This window comes from Lynx canadensis, chromosome E1, assembly GCF_007474595.2.
Source record: "Lynx canadensis isolate LIC74 chromosome E1, mLynCan4.pri.v2, whole genome shotgun sequence".
Classification (NCBI taxonomy): domain Eukaryota; kingdom Metazoa; phylum Chordata; class Mammalia; order Carnivora; family Felidae; genus Lynx; species Lynx canadensis.
The window spans coordinates 54648246-54670850 of record NC_044316.2 but is presented as its reverse complement, the minus strand read 5'-3'; the positions used below and the strand labels follow the sequence as shown (position 1 = coordinate 54670850).

The 22605-nt window shown below is 49.1% G+C and overlaps 2 protein-coding genes across 9 annotated transcripts in view; both read left to right on the top strand.

The window, feature by feature from the left end:
* The first annotated feature begins 6671 nt into the window (after nucleotides 1-6671).
* SLC25A19 (solute carrier family 25 member 19) lies at nucleotides 6672-21464 on the top strand. 7 transcript variants are annotated; one of them, XM_030296828.2, is made up of 9 exons: nucleotides 6672-7091; nucleotides 7611-7661; nucleotides 9648-9716; nucleotides 10350-10519; nucleotides 10688-10843; nucleotides 12200-12370; nucleotides 17299-17482; nucleotides 18062-18192; nucleotides 19766-21464. In XM_030296828.2, exons 4-9 carry the CDS (start codon nucleotides 10388-10390, stop codon nucleotides 19946-19948), a joined length of 957 nt encoding a protein of 318 aa, XP_030152688.1. In that variant the 5' UTR covers nucleotides 6672-7091; nucleotides 7611-7661; nucleotides 9648-9716; nucleotides 10350-10387; the 3' UTR covers nucleotides 19949-21464. The 7 variants fall into 7 exon arrangements, with proteins under 7 accessions (XP_030152688.1, XP_030152687.1, XP_030152686.1 ...); XM_030296827.2 differs by having other exon boundaries at nucleotides 9638-9716; XM_030296826.2 differs by having other exon boundaries at nucleotides 7611-7666.
* MIF4GD (MIF4G domain containing) overlaps nucleotides 19809-22605 on the top strand; it is a 6457-nt gene continuing 3660 nt past the window's right edge. Inside the window, exon 1 of one of the 2 annotated variants that reach the window (XM_030296833.1) lies at nucleotides 19809-19896. The gene's annotated coding sequence lies outside the window, so the exon portion shown is untranslated. Of the gene's footprint in view, nucleotides 19897-22319; nucleotides 22425-22605 lie in introns of those variants that run through there. The other variant, XM_030296832.1, reaches the window with a different exon arrangement.

Below are 22605 nucleotides of genomic sequence, written 5' to 3'. Positions count from 1 at the left end.
AAGCGTCCACCTCTTGGTTTCAGCTCAGGTCATGATCTCATGGTTCGTGAGTTCGCGCCCCACATTGAGCTCTGCAGCTGGCGGTAAAGAGCCTGCTTGGGATTCACTCTCTCTCCCTCTCTCTCTGCCCTCTCCCGCCCATGCTGTCTCTGTCTTTCTCAAAAATAAATAAATAAACTTTAAAAAGGTAAATAAAATGTGGAAGCAACCAAGATGTGCTTCAGTATGTGAATGTGTGATGCATCCAGACAGTGAACTATTGGTTCTAAAAAGAAGTAAGCTATCACACCACGGAGAGATATGGAGGAAACTCAGGTACGTATTACTAAGTGAAAGAAAGCTCCAGAAGGGAAGAAATTCTGATTTGCTCATTGCTATATCTCCAGCATCTAAAAACAGTGTCTGGGGGCACCTGGGTGGCTCAGTCCATTGGGCGTCCCAACTTCGACTTCAGCTCAGGTCATGATCTCATGGTTCGTGGGTTCGAGCCCCGCGTCAGGCTCTGTGCTGACAGCTCAGAGCCTTGAACCTGCTTCAGATTCTGTGTCTCCCCCTCTCTCTGACCCTCCCCCACTCACATTCTGTCTCTCTCTCTCTCTCTCCAAAATAAACAAACATAAAAAAAAATTTTTTTAACAGTGTCTGGCTAGGCAGACCCTCAATAAATATTTGATGGAAAAAAATGATGGGGAATAGAGGCCCTTCATCTCACCCAGAGTCATAAGAAAGGAGAAAGAAATAAGGAGAGCCTGGGATGATCCACTAAGATGTGTACCCCTTAATTCAATCTTCCTCCAAACATGGGCCACCAACCAAAATGCTTATTCCTGGGCCACATGCTAGACCTGCTTGATCAGAATGAGTATCCCTAAGGAGGCGTACCCGCATTTTTAAATAAGCACCCCAGATGATTCTTGCATCAGCTGAAGTTGAGAACCCTTGGGATGCTTACTAAAAATGCAGATATTTTTATACCTTTGGAAGCACAGAGGCAGCAAAGCTTGGACACCCTGTAGTCCAACACTTCCATCTCTCCCTCTTTTTTTAATGTTTATTTTTGAGAGAGAGAGAGAAAGCGCATGCAGGGGAGGATGGGGGGGGGTGGACAGAGGATCTGAAGCAGGCTCTGAGCTGACAGCAGAGCCCGACGCGGGGCTCGAACCCGTGAACAGCGAGATCATAACCTGTGCGAAGTCGGACACTTCACCGACTGAGCCACCCAGGTGCCCCTAACACTTCCATCTTCATAGGTAGAGAAACTGTGGCCCAAAGGAAGGCGTGCCTGGCTACAGAGCCACAGCAAATTACCTCCTGGCTCTCAGGACTCTTCTTGGTGGCACAGCTGACGGCTCGGGCAATAAGAGATTCTTTTGCCTGTGATTGGACAGATCATTGGTGGAGGAGTTGATAAATACCAACCCTATGTGGTCAAGGCCAAGGAGGTATTTACTTCCTCTGAGAAGGCAGGGGAAATCCAAAGAAGCTTTTAATAGGTCTCTTTAGGGTAAATTTTGATGAGGTCACAGAAGGATTCACTTCCCCAAGCTGACGGGAACCGCTTTTCTCCGGTTTCTCTTTCCGCACGATAGGATATACTTAGTATATTTAACTTAAAATGAGATGACCAGATTTTAAATATGCAAAAGCCGGAGCCAAGGTGTGAGCCCAGGAAGGCTGGCACCTGCCAGTGATCTCATTTCCGCTGGGCCACGAATTTGCCATCTGCCTTTGAAGGACCTTGGGCACACCGCCTAGCCCCTCTGGGCCCTGGCTGCACTACGTGATTTCCATGAGTCTTTCCAGTTCTTGCGATCTGTAGTTCCCTGAGTCTAACTCACCCTACAACTAGCCAGTAGCCAAAGTCCTGCTGCCTTACCTATTGAGTGACCGTGGGGAGACCTGTTCTAAAATGTAGGCTTGTTCTAGTCCAGAACAAAATAGAACCAAAGATCTCCATAGCTGAAGAGATTATGTGGGAGAGGTAGCCAGCCAGTCCACAAAAAATCAGTCCACAAAACTGATGAAAACAGAGATATAACAGAGGCTGGGCTTTCATGGCAAAATAAGGCAATCTAAGCAAAGAGACAGAGGAGGTGAGTGAGGACCGGAGGTGGGGGTGAGGGGGTGCCCTGAAGGGCAAAGTGGAGGACATTTTCATGAAGGACAACATGTCAAATTTCTGTACCTGGTTCTGCCCACTGTGGGCCACCATAACATTTATAACCATCCACTTCCCATGTGGACAATGCTTGTCAAAGGAAAGCAGAAGTCAAAATTCTGTATATATATGAACAACTGATGTTTTAAAATGTTTATTTGTGAAAGACAGAGAGCATGTGCAGGGGAGGGGCAGAGAGAGAGGGGAACAGAGGATCCGAAGCAGGCCCCGCACTGACAGCAGCGAGTCCGATGCGGGGCTCAAACTCACGAACAGTGCGATCATGACCTGAGCCAAGGTCAGGCGCTCAACCTGAGCCACCCAGGTGCCCCAGAGCAACTGAGTTTCAACCAAGTTACAAAAGGTAATTCAATGGGAAAAGAATAGACTTTTCGACAACAGCAACGACAACAACAACGACAACAACAAAAACCACAGTGATTTCCAGTGCTGAAACAATGAAATATCCAAATAAAAAATAAATAAATAAATAAATAAAAAAGGAGGAAGAACTTCTGTCCATATCTCATGTCATACACAAAAATGAACCCAGGGTTGCTTGGCTGACTCAGTCAGTAGAGCATGTGACTCTTTTTTTTTTTTTAAGTTTATTTATTTTTTTTTAGTAATCTCTAGACCCAGTGTAGGGTTCAAACCCATGACCTCTAGATCAAGAATCGTATGCTCTTCCCGCAACCAAGCATCCTGCATGTGACTTGCGGTTGTGAGTTCAAGCCCTAGGCTGGGCCTAGAGCTTCCTTAAACAAACAAACAAGCAAACAAACACCAAAAGGGACCAGAGACCTAGATGTAAAACCTAAAGCTATAAAATTTCTATTGGAAAATGTAGAAGAAAAAAAAATTTTTTTTTTTTTTTGGCTAGGCAAGGAACTCTTAGATATGATATCAAAAGCATGATCCGTAAAAGAGGAAAAGAATCAATAAACTTGACTTTATTAAAATTAAGAACTTGGGCTCTTTGAAAGACATGAGTGAAAAGACAAGCCACATAGCTCATGAGAAGCTACATATATTATGATAAGGGGCTTATATCCAGAAAAGAGAAGAACTCTCAAAATTCGACACTAAGAAACAAAGCAATCCATGGGCACCTGGGTTGCTCAGTCGGTTGAGTGTCTGACTCTTGATTTTGGTTCAGGTCACGATCCCAGAGTTATGGGATTGAGCCCTGTGTTGGACTTGGCACTGGGCATGGAGCCTGCTTGAGATTCTCTCCCTCTCCCTATCTCTCTCTCTCTCCCTTTTTCCCTCTCCCCTGCTCTCTCTCCTTTAAAAAAAAAAAAAGGCAATCCAATTAAAAATAGGCAACAGAGTGGTGCCTGGGTAGCTCAGTCAGTTAAGCATCTGACTTTGGCTCAGGTCATGATCTTGTAGTTCGTGAGTTCAAGCCCCGCATCAGGCTCTGGGCTGACAGCTCAGAGTCTGGAGCCTGCTTCAGATTCTGTGTCTCCCCCTCTCTCTGCCCCTCCCTTGCTCGCGTTCTGTCTCTCTCTCTCTCAAAATAAATAAACATTAAAAAAAAAGCTTAAAAAATGGACAAAAGATTTGAGCACCAAGGGGATGTAAGGATAGCAAGTAAGCACACAAAAAGATATTCAAAAGATATGGCACTAGGGAAATGCAAATTAAAACCACAATGAGATACTACTACATATCTTTTAAAATGGATAGATTCATAAAGAATCACCTTACCAAGGAGGTAGAGGAACTAGAAATGTCATCCTGCAGGGGTGGGGGTGGGGAAGTAAAATGGTACAACTACTTTGGAAAACACTTTGGCAGTTTCTTACAAAGTTAAATATACACTGACTCTATGATCCAGCCATTCTACTCTGAGATTTGCACCCAAGAGAAATGAATGCAGATGTCAATACAAAGACTTATATGTGAATATTTATCGCAGCTTTATTTGTAATTGCCCCAAACTGGAAGCAACCCACATATTCATCAACAGGTGACTGGATGATCAAAGTGTTGTATATCCATACAGTGGAATACTACTCAGCAAGAAAAAGGAATCAACTCATGATACACGCAACGTGGATCAATCTCAAGATAATTATGCTGAGGCAAAGGAGCCAGACAAAAAGGACATCATATATAATTCCATTTATAGAAAATTCTATAAACTGCAAACTAACCTATGATGACAGAAAGCAGATCAGAGAGTGCCTGGGGAAGAGGGAGGGAGAAGAGGGTGGGATAGTGAGGGAGCACAAGTAATCTTTTGGAGTCACAGACATATGTTCGCTATTTTTGTCGCGATATACACCACACGTCAGAACATAAAATTGTTGGGGCGCCTGGTTGGCTCAGTCAGTTGCGCGTCTGACTTCAGCTGAGGTCATGATCACACGGTTTGTGATTTCGAGCCCTGCATTGGGCTCTCTGTGGTCAGCACAGAGCCTGCTTTGGGTCCTCTGTCTCCCTCTCTCTCTGCCCCACCCCTACTTGTGCTCTCTTTCTCAAAAATATAATAAACATTTTACAGGTCATGATCTCAAGGCTCGTGAGTTTAAGCCCCGCGTCGGGCTCTGTGCTGACAGCTCAGACCCTGGAGCCTGCTTTGGATTCTGTGACTCTTTCTTTCTCTGCCCCTCCCCTGCTCATACTCTGTCTCTCTCAAAAATAAACATTAAAAATACATATATATATATATATATATATATACACACACACACATATAATATATATAATAAACATTTTTAAAAGACACATAATGTCAGTTATACTCCAATAAAACTGTTTAAAACTTGTGATGAGCCTAGAACAACTTGTTACACCAGAAAGTAGGAAGCTAGACATTTTGCCAAAAGGATTCAGAGGCAACTTGAATAGGCACCCACTAGCCAAATATGGTTCTTTATTTTATTTTATTTTTTAAGTGAATTCTACACCCAAGATGGGGCTTGAACTCACAACCCCGAGATCAAGAGTCATATGCTCTACCAACTGAGCCAGCCAGGTGCCCCGAGGACAAATCTGTTTAAATCCATATGTTCAAATGATAGATATAAAATATGTCCTATGTGGGGGCGCCTGAGTGGCTCAGTCGGTAGAGTTATGTGACTCGTGATCACAGGATCGTGAATTAAAGCCTCATGTTGGGGGTAGAGCTTACTTAAAAAACAAATAAAAATGTAAATAAAATATGTTTTGTGGTCATAATGATAATAACAATAAAAAATCTCATTGATCAATCACCTTTGAAAGATACTAGGGAACCAGTTAATTATTTTGAAAACTGCTAAAAATAGTCACGCATTTATCCTGCCTTTCTTCTATGAAGTGTACTTCATATAATCAATTAACCAATGAAGGGATATTCCTCTTACAGATGGTCCAGCTAATAAATGCTGAAATGATGTCACTATTTACAACCCCCAGGCAGTGTGGTGATATTAATGACTGCAAACATCACAAAATGAGAGACACGCAGGCACTGTGATTCTCCTTATAGAAGTCCACAATACCACATAAGTAATCTTGTAAAATAAAAAATCAAACCTGATCTGATCAGACCTCCTAGCAAACAACACAGGAGGCAGAGAAAGATGTTAAAACAATGCCGTGCAGATGCCACAAGCCAGATCCAGACTGGGGAAAACGCTACGGGATAAACCACCTAGTTTCTTAAAAAACAAATCGAGAAAGGAAAAGAAATGAGAAGAACATGAAAGAAATTGCAAGCAAAAATCAGAGAAGAGGGAAACCATAGATTTGAAAAGACTTGAGACATACTAACCAGTTCCAGTGTATAGCCTGGATAGCAATTAGCCCAACTTTAAAAAAAATGACATTTTTAAATGTCATTAAAAATGATAGGCCAATCGGGGAAATGTAAACACTAATTTGATATTTGATAATATTAGAAAAATTATAGTTAATTTTTTGGGGGGTGGGGATGGTAAGTTTGGGGGATATGCTTTAAAAGGGGAGTGCTTGTCTTTTAAAGATACATTCTGAAATGTTAACTGGTGAAATCATATGTTGTCTGGTATTTACTTCAAAATAATGTTAGGGGGCGACATAGGTGCAGGGATAAGGGACACAAAATTGACCATGAATTGGTTCATTGTTAAAGTTGAGTAATGACTGTATGGTGTTCATTAGGCTATTTTACTTTTGTATATGTATGAATGTTTTAACTTGTGCAATGAAAATGGTTTAAAAGTGTGCGTCAAAGTGATTGCACTAATGTGGAAAATGCAATTTAAAAATCGGGAATACTGTCCTGCAAAAAACGCTGATGCTACTTGGCTTGAGTGGTAGTATGACTCACTTCCTCCCTTCGTTTCTACATTTTCTGTAGGGTCTGTAATGTATTTCTATATCATTTTTATAATGAGAAATTATGCATAATAAACTCTAGGGGAAAACAAAACCTCTACATTTTTGCCGTCTTCTTCCTGGTTTCAAAAACCCATCTAGTCTCACTCCCAAGTCCTCCAGGTTTTAGCTAAACTTCCCGCCATCTCTCCCAAGTTTAGATTGTCCGGGTTCTGAGACTACGAGGGTTTTGAGGAAAACGGGTCAAGTTCAGCGCACCCCAAGCTTCCACCTGCCGGTTGGACGACGAAAGCCACACACCACTTGGCGCCGAGACCTCCAAGGGCGCAGCCTTGACTTGGGGACGCGCCACGCGCGCGGCGAGACTACATCTCCCAGAAAGCTCTACTTCTTGCACGGGGACCCGCCTTCGTAGCGGCGGACTACATTACCCAGCTACACCTTGCGAGAGGTGTTGCGGTTCTACGGCTGTACAACTATTGGTCCAGCGTATGTCGGAAGCTGCGCAGTGATTGGCCCCGGAGCCCGTCAGTTACTGCCGAGTTCAGTTAGGGTTGCTGTGAGACTGCTGGAGTAGATAGGAAGAGAAGCGCGCGGAGACGGGCCGCGCCCTTCGTGCCGGGTGAGTGACCTCTACCTCTTACTTCCTCACCGTGCGTTTGGGGACCCGGGGGTCGCACACGCGCGCCAGCACTCACGAGGGAGCAGGGTCTGTACGCACTCGTGTCACGCCTGACCAAAGAAGCATCTTCAGCGGCGCAGGAGGCAAAACCGCACACACGCGGGACACCCATACACGTGGGTGCCTGTTTGGCTGGCATCTTCTCGGACTCGGGGAGAAGACGCTCCGAGCCACTCCTGGACACCTGCGTCCACACGCGGGGACACCTGCGGGGACATCCCCCCCCCCCCCCCCCCCCCCCCCCCCCCCGTTGAACACTTGGGCACACGGGCACCCGAGCTCACCATTCATATCCGATCTCAGGGGCTTCCGCAGTAAGAGAAGGGGGATGGCCTGGCCAAGGCAAACTCTCACGCACCCCATCCACCCTGCCACTCACTCCAGCGGCCCCCCATCCTCTGGGTGCTCTAGTCTATATATCATGCGTATAGCTCTATTTCATTTTTATTTTGTCTTTAGATAAATATCAAGGCTTACTGGTACAAGAAGGAAATCCAGCAAGCGGGAAACGTAAGGTCACTACTGAACTATATTTAACCAGCCCTTTCACGTGTATAAAACTTTTACCTTTTTTTACAAAACTTTACCACATATGTTATCGTGCATGATCCTCCCAGCAGTCTGGGCTGGGCAGGGCGGACATCATTCTCATTTTCCAGGAGAGGGATGGGAACCCAGGTTAAATAAGCCTCTCGGGGTACTAGGGAGGCAGAACTTAAGTTTATTGATATGAGATTTAATGTTATGTCCAGCTATGCACAGCAGCTTATTTGTAGAAATACCTCATTCCCTTCCTGATGGCAGAGAGCTCACCCTGCTCAGTGAGACCTCAGCAGTCGAGGTTTTGCCTGTCAATCATCTGTTTCTCACAGGTGCCTGGAGAGAAGCAGCTTGAATTAATGTCTCAGAAGTTGGTGGGCAAGACCAGATCTCCCTCCTCCTTTGAGAGTGTGGGGAAGAAAGTGCCGAGAAACGGACACATTCCTGGAGGGGTGGCAGTTTCACATCATGAGGCTTTTTTTGTTTTTGTTTTAATATATGTTGATTTATTTTGAGAGGGGAGGGACAGGGAGAGAGGGAGATAGAGAATCCCAAACAGGTTCCACACTGTCAGTGCAGACTCTGATGCGGGGCTTGATCCCATGAACTGTGAGATCATGACCTGAGCCGAAATCAAGAGTCAGATGCTTAAACGACTGAGCCACCCAGGTGCCCTGAGACTTTTTTCTTTTTAAGTAGGCTCCGCGCCCAGTGCGAGGATTGAATTCATGACCCTGAGATTGAGTTGGATGCTCTACCGACTGGAGTCACCCAGGTGCTCCCATACCATTAGACTTTTAATAAAATATTTTAGAATACTTTGCTAAGAGAGCCCCATGGAAATGCCTTGTTAATTTTAAGGATGGATTGGAGCACTACTTTCCTACTTTCAGAAGCGTGAGTTTGGGGCTCTCAGAGTTCCAGAGGAGAAAAAGAATCAGTGGTGGGATGGACCTTGTCTCTCTGTGGGCACCGACTTTATTGTAACTGTTAGTATTCAAAAACTAGGTTGGTTCTGCGGTTCCTTCTAAAATCATTTATATTTAGTTTTGTAACAAATTCATATGATATAGAATTATGTAAAGAAAAAGGGAGAGGAGTGCCTGGGTGGCTCAGTCGGTTAAGCGTCTGACTATGGCTCAGGTCATGGTCTCATGTTTTGTGAGTTCGAGCCCCACGTTGGGCTGTCTGCTGTCCGGAGCCCACTGCAGAACCTCTGTCTCCCTCTCTCTCTGTCCCTCCCCCGCTCACGCACGTGCACGCACACACTCTCTCTCCTCTCTCTCTCTCTCTCTCTCCCAGAAGTAAAATAAACATTAAAAAAAAGAAAGAGAAAGGGAGAGATGTATTTTCTGTCTTCCTTTCCCAACCCTTCCCGTAAAGGTGATCTTAACCAGCCTGTTGGGGGGTGCGCAGTTCCAGACTTTGCCCCGTGCTCTCTACTACCCTACACAGTGTCATAGGTCTTGCTGGTTTACTTTTGCAAAAATGGGGTTTTGCTAGACACGCTGTTCTGAAACCTGCTGCTTTTTTTTTTGCCTCACGTTTCAGTGTATTATGGACATCTTTTCAAGTGTGCGTATCACTCTGGCTCGTTCTTCTTAATGGCGACGTACGAGTCCATTGCTTGGATGTGACTTAGTGTATTTATCCATCCCTTTGTGTTATATCCAGTTTTACAAAGAGTGATGTAATGCATGTCATTTTATACACCATTGCTAGTGTTTCTTGACAACAGTGGTTCTCAACCAGAGCGAGTGCTGTGAATGCTAGAGAGGACAGGAGTCCGATCCGTGGCGGGATGCTCTTTAGCTGAGCCCTGGTGCAGGGGGAGGAGCTACAGGGGAAGGGTGAGTGGGGGCATATGAGGTGGGGAAGAGCCACTGTGTTTCAGACATGGGGGACAGTAGATGCAGAGGCGAGGCTGGCAGTAGGAACTCAAGCAGTGTTTTCCAGAAACTTGTCCGGAGCGGAGCCCACCCTGATTGAAGTGGCTGAAGAGAGGTCCAGGGTGAGGTCGAGGAGGTCAGTGGAGATCGGGTGGGCCAGGAAGTATCATTTCAAAGCCTAGCAGCACCCCCCCCCCCATTGCTGCAGCTGGGGAGGCAATGGAGAAAGCTAAGGAGTCTCTGGGCTCTTCCTTGGGATCACGTGGGCTTGTTGGAGAGTCCCATGGGCCGTTCCTGGAGCCTGCATGTCTGACGTCTCCCTCCATGCTCATCTGCTGTCATGCTGGCTCAGCCTGGGACTTTACCTTGGATGGGAGTTGGCCATAGAGCCAGGTGTCTTGGAAAGCAAGCTGATCTCTGGAAGTGAATGATTTCCGCCCAAGCCTGTTTGTTCATTCAGTTAACAAATATGACCACTCACCATGCTGGGCTCTGTTCCAGGCTCTGGAAATACAGGGATGGGCAAATGGGAGCCAGGCCACATTTTCACGGGCTCACATTCCAGGGGGGGAGGGTGACAAGAAGCGTGCAGAATAAACGTCAAGTGTGCTAATGCCATAAAGAAGACTAAATCAGGGCGAGGGGACAAGAGGGCATGTAGGTGCTGTTTTAGATGGAATGGTCCGGGAGGACTGCTCTGAGGAGGTGGCATATGAGCAGAGACCCTAAGAACTTGCTCTGGTGTTTACTCCACGTCTCTTGCTTGCAGCCTGAAACTGATGGACGTTGTATGGGCCAGGGGCAGGGATGGTTGGCTATGACCCCCAAGCTGATGGCAGGAATATCTCCAGTTCCGAGGTGGCGGTGGCTGGGTCTGTGTCTGGACTTGTCACGCGGGTGATGATCAGCCCCTTGGATGTCATCAAGATCCGTTTCCAGGTACCTTTTTCCCCTCGTTCCACATAATGGGCTAGAGGGCAAGTTCTCTCTTCTTGGAGTTTTGTCAAGGAGAAGCACTTTGCTGCCTTTGTTAACCTTTTCTGAAAGTTCTCCTTCTCATCCCACACCTGCTCCTGTTGTCCTGACTTTTTCAATTTTGATCCCTAGCTTCAGATTGAGCGCCTGTCTCGCAGTGATCCCAGTGCAAAATACCACGGGATCCTCCAGGCTGCGAGACAGATTTTGCTGGAGGAAGGCCCGACAGCATTCTGGAAAGGACACATCCCAGCCCAGCTTCTCTCTATAGGCTATGGAGCTGTCCAAGTAGGTGGCAGGGGAACGGGCCAGGCCCCTGGGTTGGAGTTGTTCAATAGAGGAACACAGGGAGGGTGGGGCCTGCGGGGACCCTGTCTGGGTAGGGCAGCAGGAGCGGTCACCACACTTCTTACTTGTCTTAACTGCAAAACTACCTGAAGTTTGAAGTCTGAAATTGAAGACAGTCAGACTGAGTTATACCACGGGTATTCCCTTGCGCACCTCCTCCCCACCGCGGGCACTTTGCACCGACTGAATATTAGATGTTGCCCCTAGGAGACCGTCTTGACGCCATGCTTGGCAAAGGGCGATACAAATCTTTGCATTTTTTCAAAATAGCATTTTCACGTCTGTGCTTCCTTTAGACTTCCCAGCAGCATTGTGAGGGAGGTAGAATAGACGTTACGTGGATCACAGAGAGGGTCAGCGAGCCGCCAGAGGCCACACAGCCTGGAAGTGGTGGGGCCAGGATGAGAATTCAGGCTCCTTGACTTTTGTTCACACATTCGTGCGGCTCGGTGCCGGTTGATTTCGTGGCGGATGGCTTGCAGCCGTACGGTCGGAGTGGTGGTAGTGGGCTGCCTGCGTGTGGTGCTAATGGTGAGCCCGGCTCTGCTTTAAGCGCTTTGAGGGGTGTTCTGTGGTCACTCCTGTGTTATAGACGGAAGACCAGGCAGAGAGAGCTTAGGTAATGACCCCAACCAAAGTCACTAGCCGGAAAGGCAGCCGAGCCGGGATGCCCACCTGGGCAGCTGGGGCCCGAGCAGTCCCTGCCTGCTTTTCTATGACATCACAGCGATGGCTCGGGTCGGGAGCTCATGAGTTGACGTGCCCGTGCCTTTCAGCCTCAGCAGCTGGCACTCAGGTACCGCAGCGTGATGAATAAATACAGCAGCGTGCTCTCGGGACCCTGGCCCATCTGAGTTGGCTGGGGAAGATCTGAGCAAAGGGGGTTTACGGCATAGAATGTGGAACATGTGGAATTCTCCCAAGAGAATTTCTGCTCCAGGGCAGAACGTCTGTCAAACGGTGCCACCGCCAGGTGAGCCCCGGGGTTGCCCACCGAGAATCAAATAAGGGCCTTGCTTCCCTGGTTCTGAGGAAACTCAGTTGAGGAGTAGAACTTTCTGATGTAAAATTTTTTCTCGGATATTTTCTTAACCCTTTGGATATTTGGCTCTCCTCACAGTAGAAAATGTGAGTAGAAAATGGCATTTGTGCTCTGAACAAAATTAGATGTTTATCGTGTCCCGTCGCTGCCTAAGAAGAATATTTCCTCGCCTGTAGAACCGGGCCGCGCGTGGATCATGGTGGCGTTTTGGGGTGGGGGGGGGTTGTCAGTAACTTTGTCGCGTGCTCTTGCAGTTTCTGTCGTTTGAACTGCTGACCGAGCTGGTGCACAGAGCCAGCAAGTACGATGCCCGCGACTTCTCAGTGCACTTTGTGTGCGGAGGCCTGTCTGCCAGCACGGCCACCCTCGCCGTGCACCCTGTGGATGTCCTGCGCACCCGCTTTGCAGCTCAGGGTGAGCCCAAGGTGAGTGGCTGGGCCAGAGGGGGCGGGAATGAGTCGCCGAAGGTGGTCCAGGAGGTGGGGCTCTTTTCCTTAGAGGAAACAAAGTGGGAGCACCCGGGGTTTGCGTCCCTTCCGCTGGTCCATCTGTGACACCCGTAACTGTGCTGAGCCCCGTGCAGGGTGCTCACAGCCTCACGTGGGAGACAGAACAAATCCTGAACAGCAGGCTGGACGGTGAGGGCGTCCGGGAGAGTGAGACTTGAGATCGTATTGCTGGGTTATTGCGAGAGTTGTTTTTGGTTTACGCCGAAAGTTTGAGTCAGATTCCAGGAAGAACTTACTGAGTGAAAGGGAGGGATTAAATCCTGAAATAGAGCTCCCCACCATAATCTCCGTTTCCTGGACTTACATAAGAACAGCAGTACGTGTGCGTGCACGTGTATGTGCGCGTGTGCCCATGCTCAACCCGATTCTTCTCAACGGAAGAATTTTTCCGTCTCCCTTCTGCTTTAGGGTGGGGAATGACGCTCTGCTTAAGAATAACTGTGGTTTCAGTTCTGCTGGTTCTTGGTGTTGCCTGGGCTGGAGATCCTGGGTTGGTGAAGCCCTTTTGTTCAAGAGACATCCTGATGACTTTTGTGGTTCAGAAGGGCAAAGTGCCCTGGGAACAACCTGCGAGCTCATGAATGGAGCATGAGAACTAGATCCCTCTGTATGGCACTTCAGTGGGAAATAGAGGTTTCTCCTAATGGGGAAATGAGATGAGGGGCCCTGGGCACTGAGCAGAGAGATGGGGACGAAAGGTGTTTGTAGATGGAAAAGACAGACAGACCTCAGCAACATGGTGGCTGCTGGGATGAGGAAAAATGAGGGATGACACTCCATCACCTTCCCTGCTCTGGGATGCTAGAGTCCTCTTCCATGACTGCCCAGCCTTTAGGGAAAAAAAAAAAAATCTATGAGAAGGTGCGCCTTGAAACTAATATAACATTGTGTGTCAATTATACTTCAGTAATAAATTAACCAAAGAAGTCTGTGAGAAGGAAAAAATATAAGAGAAAAGAGAATAGCTCATTACCTCTAGCTAAGGTGATTGAGATGCGGATTCTAGATTCTGGAATGATCAGGAAATCATCTGTGTGCAAAAGTGAATGGAAAAGATCTGTTTAAGAGCTGCAGATCAGGGGCGCCTGGGTGGCTCGGTCAGTTGAGGGTCCAACTTTGGCTCAGGTCATGATCTCGCGGTCCGTGGGTTCGAGCCCCACGTCGGGCTCTGTGCTGACAGCTCAGAGCCTGGAGCCTGTTTCAGATTCTGTGTCCCCCTCTCTCTCTGCCCCTCCCCTGCTCATGCTCTGTCTCTCTCTCTCTCTCTCTCTCTCAAAAATAAGTAAAACACTAAAATTTTTTTTTAAAAAAGCTGCAGATCAGTAGTGGCCATGGTGTAAATCCTCAACTTTAAAATGTTTCTGGTTTTTTTGGTAACATCTTTTTTTTAATGTTTTTATCTTATTTTTGAAGGAGAGAGAGAGAGACAGGGCACGAGCAGGGGAGGGGCAGAGAAAGGGAGACGTAGAGTCTGAAATAGGCTCCAGGCTCTGAGCTGTCACCACAGAGCCTGAGGTGGGGCTTGAATCACAGACCACGAGATCATGACCTGAGCTGAAGTCAGATGCTTAACCGACTGAGCCCCCAGGCACCCCTAAAATGTTTCTTAATCAGCAATATAGGTTAAAAAGTCTGGTGGTTCTGCATGAATTATAAAGAAAACACCAGCCACCCTGATTCCAGTCCCCAAGAGGCAACCACTTTAATACTCGTGGCTCTTCTCCCGTTATTTACTTCCTAATTCTTCATAGCATGCTTAACCTTCTACATCTCTGTCTCTTTTTCTTTCTTTCTTTTTTTATTTTATTTTTTAAATTTTTTTTAACGTTTATTCATTTTTGAGAGACGGAGAGACAGAGCATGAGCGGGGAAGGGGCAGAGAGAGGGAGACACAGAATCTGAGGCAGGCTTCAGGCTCTGAGCCATCAGCACAGAGCCCGACGCGGGGCTCGAACTCACAAACTGCAAGATCGTGACCTGAGCCAAAGTCGGTCACTCAACTGACTGAGCCACCCAGGCGCCCCTGTCTCTTTTTCTTTCTAATTTTTAAATTACAGACAGTAACTCTTGATGGCTACTGTGGAAGATGAGAGTTTACCTCTTTACCATCACCCTCGTGTGCTTGTGTTTCCTCCTTTGTCTGATTACAGTATACCTGATTTCTAGATTTTGGCTAGATCAATATCAGTGTCTTGCAGATATGATTATGTAAATGTTATTGCTGAGCCTTGAAATACATTATGATTACATTTTCTTTTATATTTTTGTCTTGCCTGAAGTTAGTGATTGCCTTGTATTTTATTTGTTTAGCTTTCTGCATGCTCATCACGAAGTTATCCTCTTGATAGGGTCAGCCTGTGGTCATCTGTCCCACTTTATTACAGAGCCTCTTCTGGAGCCCTCCACTCTGGCAGCCTTCACCCTCTGGCTTCAGTGTGGACTCTTTGTCCCAGGACTGTTGCCAGCTGTTCTGTTAGAAATTCTCTTGCTGGGTCCTGTGTCTTCTCTTGATTAATCCCTCATTTTGGTGGAGCACAACATGAGATATGGCTTCTTTAGAGAAACCTTGATAGAAAATGCCTTAATTTGACCCTTACTTACACTTGACTCATGATTTGGGTATAGAATTCTAGGTAGCTCTCAGTGTTGCTGGGGAGAAGTCCAGAATCACTCTGATTAATGACCCTTTATATGAAACTATCACCCTTCCTGCCTTGGGAGCTTTCAGGATCCCTTCCTGATTTCTGACATTCTAGAAGTTTACCAGTGACGTGCACTGGTCCCTCTGTCATTTGTTGTGATGGGTACTTCCTGGACCCTTTAGTCCAGACCTTTTTCCTGGACACACTGGACAGAGGATCTGAAGTGGGCTTTGCAGCGAGCCCGACGCAGGACTCGAACCCACAGACCAGGAGACCATGACCTGACCCGCAGTCAGATGCTCAACCAACTGAGCCACCCAGGTGCCCCTGTCTCTTATAGTCTCTTTTGAAGATGCTTTTAATTTGGTAAGGTCCAGTTTATCAATTTGTTCTTTTATGGATTTTGCTTTGGGTATTTTATCTAAGAAATCTTTGCCCAATTCAAACTCACAAAGATTTTTCTCTCAAGAGCTTGTCTTGTTCTCTGAAGCTTACCTTTTTTTTTTTTTTTTTAATGCTTATTTATTTTTGAAAGAGAGAGAGCACGAAAGCTGGGGAGGGGCAGAGAGGGGGGGGGACAGAGGATCCAAAGTGGGCTCCGCACTGACACCAGACAGCCCGACGAGGGGCTCAAACTCACAAACTGCAAGATCATGACCTAAGCCAAAGTCGGACGCTTAACCGACTGAGCCACCCAGGCGTTCCCCTTACCTCTTTTAAAAATATCACGGGGCGCCTGGGTGGCGCAGTCGGTTAAGTGTCCGACTTCAGCCAGGTCACGATCTCGCGGTCCGTGAGTTCGAGCCCCGCGTCAGGCTCTGGGCTGATGGCTCAGAGCCTGGAGCCTGTTTCCGATTCTGTGTCTCCCTCTCTCTCTGCCCCTCCCCCGTTCATGCTCTGTCTCTCTCTGTCCCAAAAATAAATAAACGTTGAAAAAAAAAAATTTAAAAAAAAAAAAAAATATCACGGAGGTGATCCCTTCTCTGTGGCCTGAGAATATCACTTCCAATTCTGTGGTTGGTTTCCATTTCCGTTAGTTTTCTTCTTTTGTCTATACTGTTTCTTCCTTCCAGATGATTTCTGTGCCTCCCATCGATCATTATGTTTTCTGGGTTTTTTATTTTTTTATTTTTTTGTAAGTCATCTTTATGCCCAACGTGGGTCTCCAACTCATGACCCTGAGATCAAGAGTCGCACACTCTACTGACTGAGCCAGCCAGGTGCCCCTGGTCTCCGTTGTTTATGAAGGCTCTCCTCAGATGTGTGTGTCCCTTGGCTGCCAGCCTGGTGTTAAAGGGGGCACAGGGAAGCAGAGTGGGACTGTGGGTGCCTGGCAGGCTTGTTGCCTCATGGCCTTCCTCTGAGTCCTGGCCCTTTCGTGGACATCCCCTGGGGCGAAATCCTTCAGTGTGGATGTCTGCGTCTGGGAGCCAAGTGGTGAGGAGGCGGCCAGGGTCCTCCCTTCTCCGTGCAGAGTAACTCCCTCAGCTGCCCTGTCTGGGCCGTGCCTCGCTGCGCCCACAACCCCCTCTGGTCCACTGCAGAGAGTATATGTTGAGTAGAAGGAAAATCCGTGCCCTGTTGTCTTCCTACGTGGAGATGGCCTGCTGACAGTTCACAAAAGGTTAAATATATGCACCTGGCAAATACCCAGAGAATCTAAAATGGTGAAAGTCAATCTCCCTCTTCCCCTGCCCCCACCTTTCCCCGCATGGAGGTAATGCTCGCCCTTCCTTGTTTCCTATGGATCTTTGTGCGGGATAATCTCTGCATAGTTTTTTTCCTCCACAAGCACCATACCTGTTCTGCATCCCACTGTGCTCATTTAGCTGTCTATTTGGGGGATGATCCCTTATCAGCCGCATAGATGACGTTTTAACAGTTGCTCTGTGTTCTTTTGACATCATGTGCCCAGGGGTGGACATTGCGTCTTTGCTTTTGTGCGGAACACTGTGGCAGCTGTCTTTGGGCACATTCTTGTGTGCACTTGTGCAGACAGACGAGTTTTGTAAAGAGCTAGACAGGTTGTTGCTGGAAAACCCCACTGTTGGAGTTTTTGTCCAATATTTTCTCTGTCCTCTTGGCAGGACAAGTAATGCTCCTGGCAGCTGGGATTTTCGATGAGGGGAGATGCATGTGATGGGCGGCGTTCTAGGGCTAAACCGGCACCCACGCTCACTCGAGCTGCACATGTCTGTCCAGGTGTATAAAACCCTTCGAGATGCCGTGGTGACCATGTACAGGACCGAAGGCCCCTTGGTCTTCTACAAAGGCCTGAACCCCACCTTGATCGCCATCTTCCCCTACGCTGGCTTCCAGTTCTCCTTTTATAACGCCCTGAAGCACGTTCATGAGTGGGTCATGCCTGCCGAGGGAAGGAAAAACGGTGAGACAGCCCTCACACGAAGGGAAGCTGGGTCACCGCTGCACCCCCTCCCCCAAGCCAGAACATCTCCTTCTGAACCACCTGGGAAAGAAGGGCTTCCTGTCAGAAGCTAAGACATCCCGCTCTCCAGACCTTGCTCTGTAATACACCCAGCCAACCAAACCAGTCCCGCTGCTTGTAGACCCTCCCTCGCTTTTGGATCTTGCCACCCCATCGGTGGCACTGTCAAAATTTATTTCTGACTTTAGTCATGGTTTTCATTTTTGTCTGAGGTCCCACTTACACGCAGCCTGGTTTTGGTTGTGTCTTTTGTTTGGTTCTTGTTTGAGGAGGATGGGAAGAGCGGTGGGCGTCCTGGTCCCTCCCGAGCCTTGAACCGAGTCACACGGCAGACGGCAAGCCCTCACTTCTGTTCCATCCTCATTGTCACTCTTCCCCAACATAGCTGTGTGTGGTTCTCAGACTCAGGGTGCTGGTGGGTCTTTGTTTCACGGTGGAGGGCTAGGCTCTTGACCTTGAACTTGTCTGCCCCCGATAACACTTCTCTCCTTTATCCCCCTCAATCCCACTTTGATTCAGAGAACCTCAAAAACCTCCTCTGTGGCAGTGGAGCCGGAGTCATCAGCAAGGCCCTCACGTACCCCCTGGACCTCTTCAAGAAACGGCTGCAGGTCGGAGGGTTTGAGCAGGCCCGAGCCTCCTTTGGCCAGGTGAGCCGTCCCCCTCAGAGAGCTCTGAGTCTTATCCCTCACCTGCCCATTGGGCAGCATTAGCCCCCACAGCCCTGTCATCCCTGACCTGTCCCTGGGGACCCCCAGAAATGCGGGAAAGCCACACACAAAGCCCCGTGCATGTTGGGCACTGTGGGACGATCCAGGTGAAGGAGAGCTCGGTGTTTCCTCTTAAAAAGTGTTCGATTCAGTTTGGGCCAGAGAAAGGTCCCCAAAATACTAAAGAACACGGAGAAGGAGACTCCCACCGGCACATAGAGTTGTTTGCTTTATTCTGTAGTGGTTCCTGGAGAGGAATGAATTAAATCTGATCGACTCATACATGGATTCATTCTTCACCCAGAAGAGAGGGGTGGGATGGATTGGGAGTCAGGGAAGGGCGGGAGCATTTCTTACTTGAGGGAAGGGAAAGAATGGAGTTAGTTGTAATATATCTTTGTAGGAAATTCAGAGAAGTCTGCTAGACGGAAAGATTAAAATCACACATGACTCCCAACACCACCTACCCACAGGTAGCAGTCATGCAGAATCTTTGGCTCTAGGTTTGTTTCTTTGCATAAACATACGTGTATACATTTTAACAAATATGGAGCTGTTCACAAGGTTTTTATAACCTCCTTTTTCCTCCTTGTCCTGAAAGGACGGTTTGAGTTTGGACAGTTGGCGAGAGCCCAGGGCAGAGGAGCTAGGCCCTGCTTCTAACAGACTGTGTGGCTGGTTTTGTGGGAGGACCGGTGGTGGATGACGACAGATCAGGGAGGGAAGTTGAGGCCAAATGGAGCAACACTCTGAATACAGGCCACGGAGTGTGGACTTGATCCCTTCCCTTCCTTCCCCTTCCCCTTTCCTCTTCTCTTTTTCTTTCTTTCCTTCTTTTCTTTTTTCTTTTTTCTTTTCTTTTCTTTTCTCTTTTTTTCTTTCTTTCTTCTTTCTTTCTTTCTTTCTTTCTTTCTTTCTTTCTTTCTTTCTTCTTCTTTCTTTCTTTCTTTCTTTTCTTCACTTAACGTGGGGCTTAAACTCACAACCCTGAGATTAAGAGTTGCATACTTTACCAACTGAGCCAGCCAGGCACCCCTTGGTTCTTTATAATACCACTGCCAACACCACGGGGAGTTACTGGAGATTTGGAGGGAGCTGTGTCTTGGGGACGCGAGTCTGGCAGCAATATGTGGTCAACTGAGAAGGCCAGACTGGAGGCTAAAGCTAACAAGGGCTAAATTCAGATCAACCACCCAAAGAGAACCAGGTGGGATGGGATAAAGGGTTGGAGGTGCCTTTCGGAAGAGGGTCCTTAAGAGGCGCAGTCAGTAGAAGCTCTGTCCAGTGCTGATTTCTAGGTACATCTGTTCAGTCTGAATTATTAGTCCACTTGGAAGAGAAAGAAAAGGTCTACTTTTCTGTCCTTTTTGCCTTGTCATTTCTTTGTCCAGCAAGTGTTTATTGGGAGCTGTGATGTGCCGGGTGCTGGGCTGACAAAAGAGTACAGCCAACACCCACATGTTGAGCTCTTCTTCTGCTCTCCACCAAGTACCCTCCCTGTTCTTCTCCCCAGGTTCGCAGCTACAAGGGCCTCGTGGATTGTGCCCGGCAGGTGCTTCGAGAGGAAGGCCCAAGGGGCTTCTTCAAGGGCCTGTCCCCCAGCCTACTGAAGGCTGCTCTCTCCACCGGCTTCGTGTTCTTCTGGTATGAGCTCTTCTGTAACCTCTTCCACCACATGAAGAAGGCGGACAGCTAGGCCCGAGGGCAGGAAGGGCAACCTCCCGAAGGAAGGCAGGCTCACCTACGATCTTGTGTTGCACTGAGAGCTGCCGCCCGCTCCATCCCTGCCAGCCAGCGTGTCTGTCACCAGAAGGGCAAGGAGAGCACACAGGACTCGGTCTGTGGGGACACAGCCATGCTGGTCCGAGGAGTTTGCGGTGGTTTCTCTGTAGCCCATGCTCACAGGAAAGGCAGCAGCTGCTACCCTGTGTTCTTAGCCCCTTCTACCCAGAGAACTGTCCCTGCTCTGGGTGGGGCCGTGGCTGGAGCACGAAGGCTGGGACTGGGCCCGGGCCCTTGGCAGGGGCCTGGTCCTCACGTGTAGGCTCTTACTCCCACCAACTAATTTAATACACATTGAAGCTACAAGCACATTCCTTAATCTCACTCCCATCTTCCCTTCCTCATCATCCCTCCTCACAAAGTGTGAGGGAGGGGACCGTTGCCTTCCTCAGATGCCATTTTTCTAAGTAGTTGCATCCCTCACCCAGCTTTGCTTCTAGTTCTGGGGGAAGAACTGGTCACTTTATAACCGCCCCCCCCCCCACCCGCACCCCATGCCCAGATCTTCATGTCTTAATTTCCACTCAGGCTGTTCTCTCCCCTGGACAACGGAGCACAGCTGAGGGCCTCTGGGGGGGGAGGGCGGGGGGGGGGTGGTAGGCAGGTCCCAGCAGCCTGAAGGCAGTGGGGGGTTGTGCTGATGGGAAGGACTGTGGGTGAAGATGGGGGCCCTTCTCCCTAGTCTACCTGGGATCACTCCTCTTGCATGGGGTGGGGGGAAGCTTACAGCTGAGCCAGTTGGCATCAGCTGCCCTCTCAGGGTGCCCCAAGGTGCTGTGTGTATCCTCTGTCATTCCTGAAGGGCCACAGCTCTGAAGCAGCCATGTGAGCAGATGGTAGAAGGAAAGGGTCGGACAGACAGCCTGCTGAGGGCACAATTGGGGGCGGGGGGTGTCAGCGCAAGAATTTACATCTACTCATCTGTGCACAGAGGAGACACTGCACTTAGGGGGACGGGGGTGAGAGGGAATTTACAGAACACAAGCACCACCCTTTCCACCCAGTTCTGCCCCCCTACGTACCCACCCAGGGCAGCCCAGCCTGCAGGGTTGGCTGTGCAGGGGAGGCCAGCATGGAGGAGTACAGGAGTCCCCTGCAGGACTTTACCCTGCTCTGAGACTGGGATCTGGCTCCAGCCTTTGCAGTGACTTAGGATGAAGGCACAGGCTGGGAGCAAGCCTGTGTGGGTGTCGTGGCCCTCGGACTCCTGTCATAAGAACTGTTTGGGCTCTGACCTGGGGCTTTGTGGTATGTTTGGGACCCTGACTCCTGACGCTTCCCTGCTCTTGGCTGCTAATTCTGAAGATCTAGGCTGTGGGTAGGGTTTGGGGCACTGGAGGCCTGGGTTGGGGCTGCAGGAAGGCAGCTGCCTGAATGTATTTTTAAAGAAATTCCACTTGAGTGGAATAAAGTACACTTTATTCTTTTCATCTCTTCTACTCATTACTTTCTTTTGCTACAGCCGTCCTTCCTCATTTTTCTGGTGACCACTCCCGCCAGCTGTTTTAATCAGAGGAGAGAACTCTGGCAACAGGAAGTCACCATGGACACTTCTTGTCCACACCATGAAAAGAGGCAATTCTCTTCCAGCCCCTTCTGGTTGCCTTTCTGCAACCCAGGGCCAACCTCGGGGAGGGCCCTAAGCTGCTAGGCCTATGCCTCTTTCCCAGCCCCAGCCAAGACCAAGCTAGGAGCTTAACCAACTTCGGGGTCACCCCAGAACTTCGCGGGTCACAGGCTAGCAGGGGGATGGGGTTCTTGGGCTGGTCCACTGGTTTTCAACTTATTTTACCAGTACTGTTTGTACTTGGAGTAGGAGAGAAGGAAAGGGGAGCAGTGATCCAGCCGTTACAGGCACCCCTGCCTTCTCGCGTCGGGGGCAAGAGGCCACCACCTGTAAGTTCCTACCCCTCCAGCCATCACTGCCCTACCTCCGCAGGGTCTCTTTAAGTCTCCTCTTTGGAACCCGTTTTAGCCCGAGCCCCAGGCGTTGGGACGGGGTAGGGTGCCACCACTTGCTACCAATGGCTTCCTGTGGGCGGAGGAGTAGGTCTCGCCCGGCGCGGGCGAGTTGAGTGAGGACAGGGTGGGGACAGCGTCGCGGATGTTCCCCGTGGTACCACCACTGACCTCCGAAGGACGAGCGGTGAGGACAGCGTCCCCGGGACTCCGGCAGGTGGCGCTGGCGAGACTGCTCCCGCCCCTCCCGAGCCGGGCCGGGCCCCGCCCCATCCACGCCGGGCTCCGCCCCGGCGCCGCGCTCGGAAATGACCTAAGCGGCTTCGAGGCCCGACCAGCCACTCCAGCTGCTGCTGCGCGGCGGCCGGGGTCGCGCGCACCATGCTCTCCGAGCAGCCTCCGGGCACGCGGGCGCGGCGCCGGCCCGGCAGGTGGGTTCCGACGCTCGTGCCGCCTCTCGCCCGCGGGACTCCGGACGGCGACCCTGCGCCGCCGGGCAGGGTGTTCCGGGTTTGGAGAAGCTGCCTGGCTCTGGAGACCCCAAGGTCGTCTCCTTTGACCAGCGGGGAGGCACCGCGTCCGGAGAGGGGACTCCCACAGGGACCGCCGCTG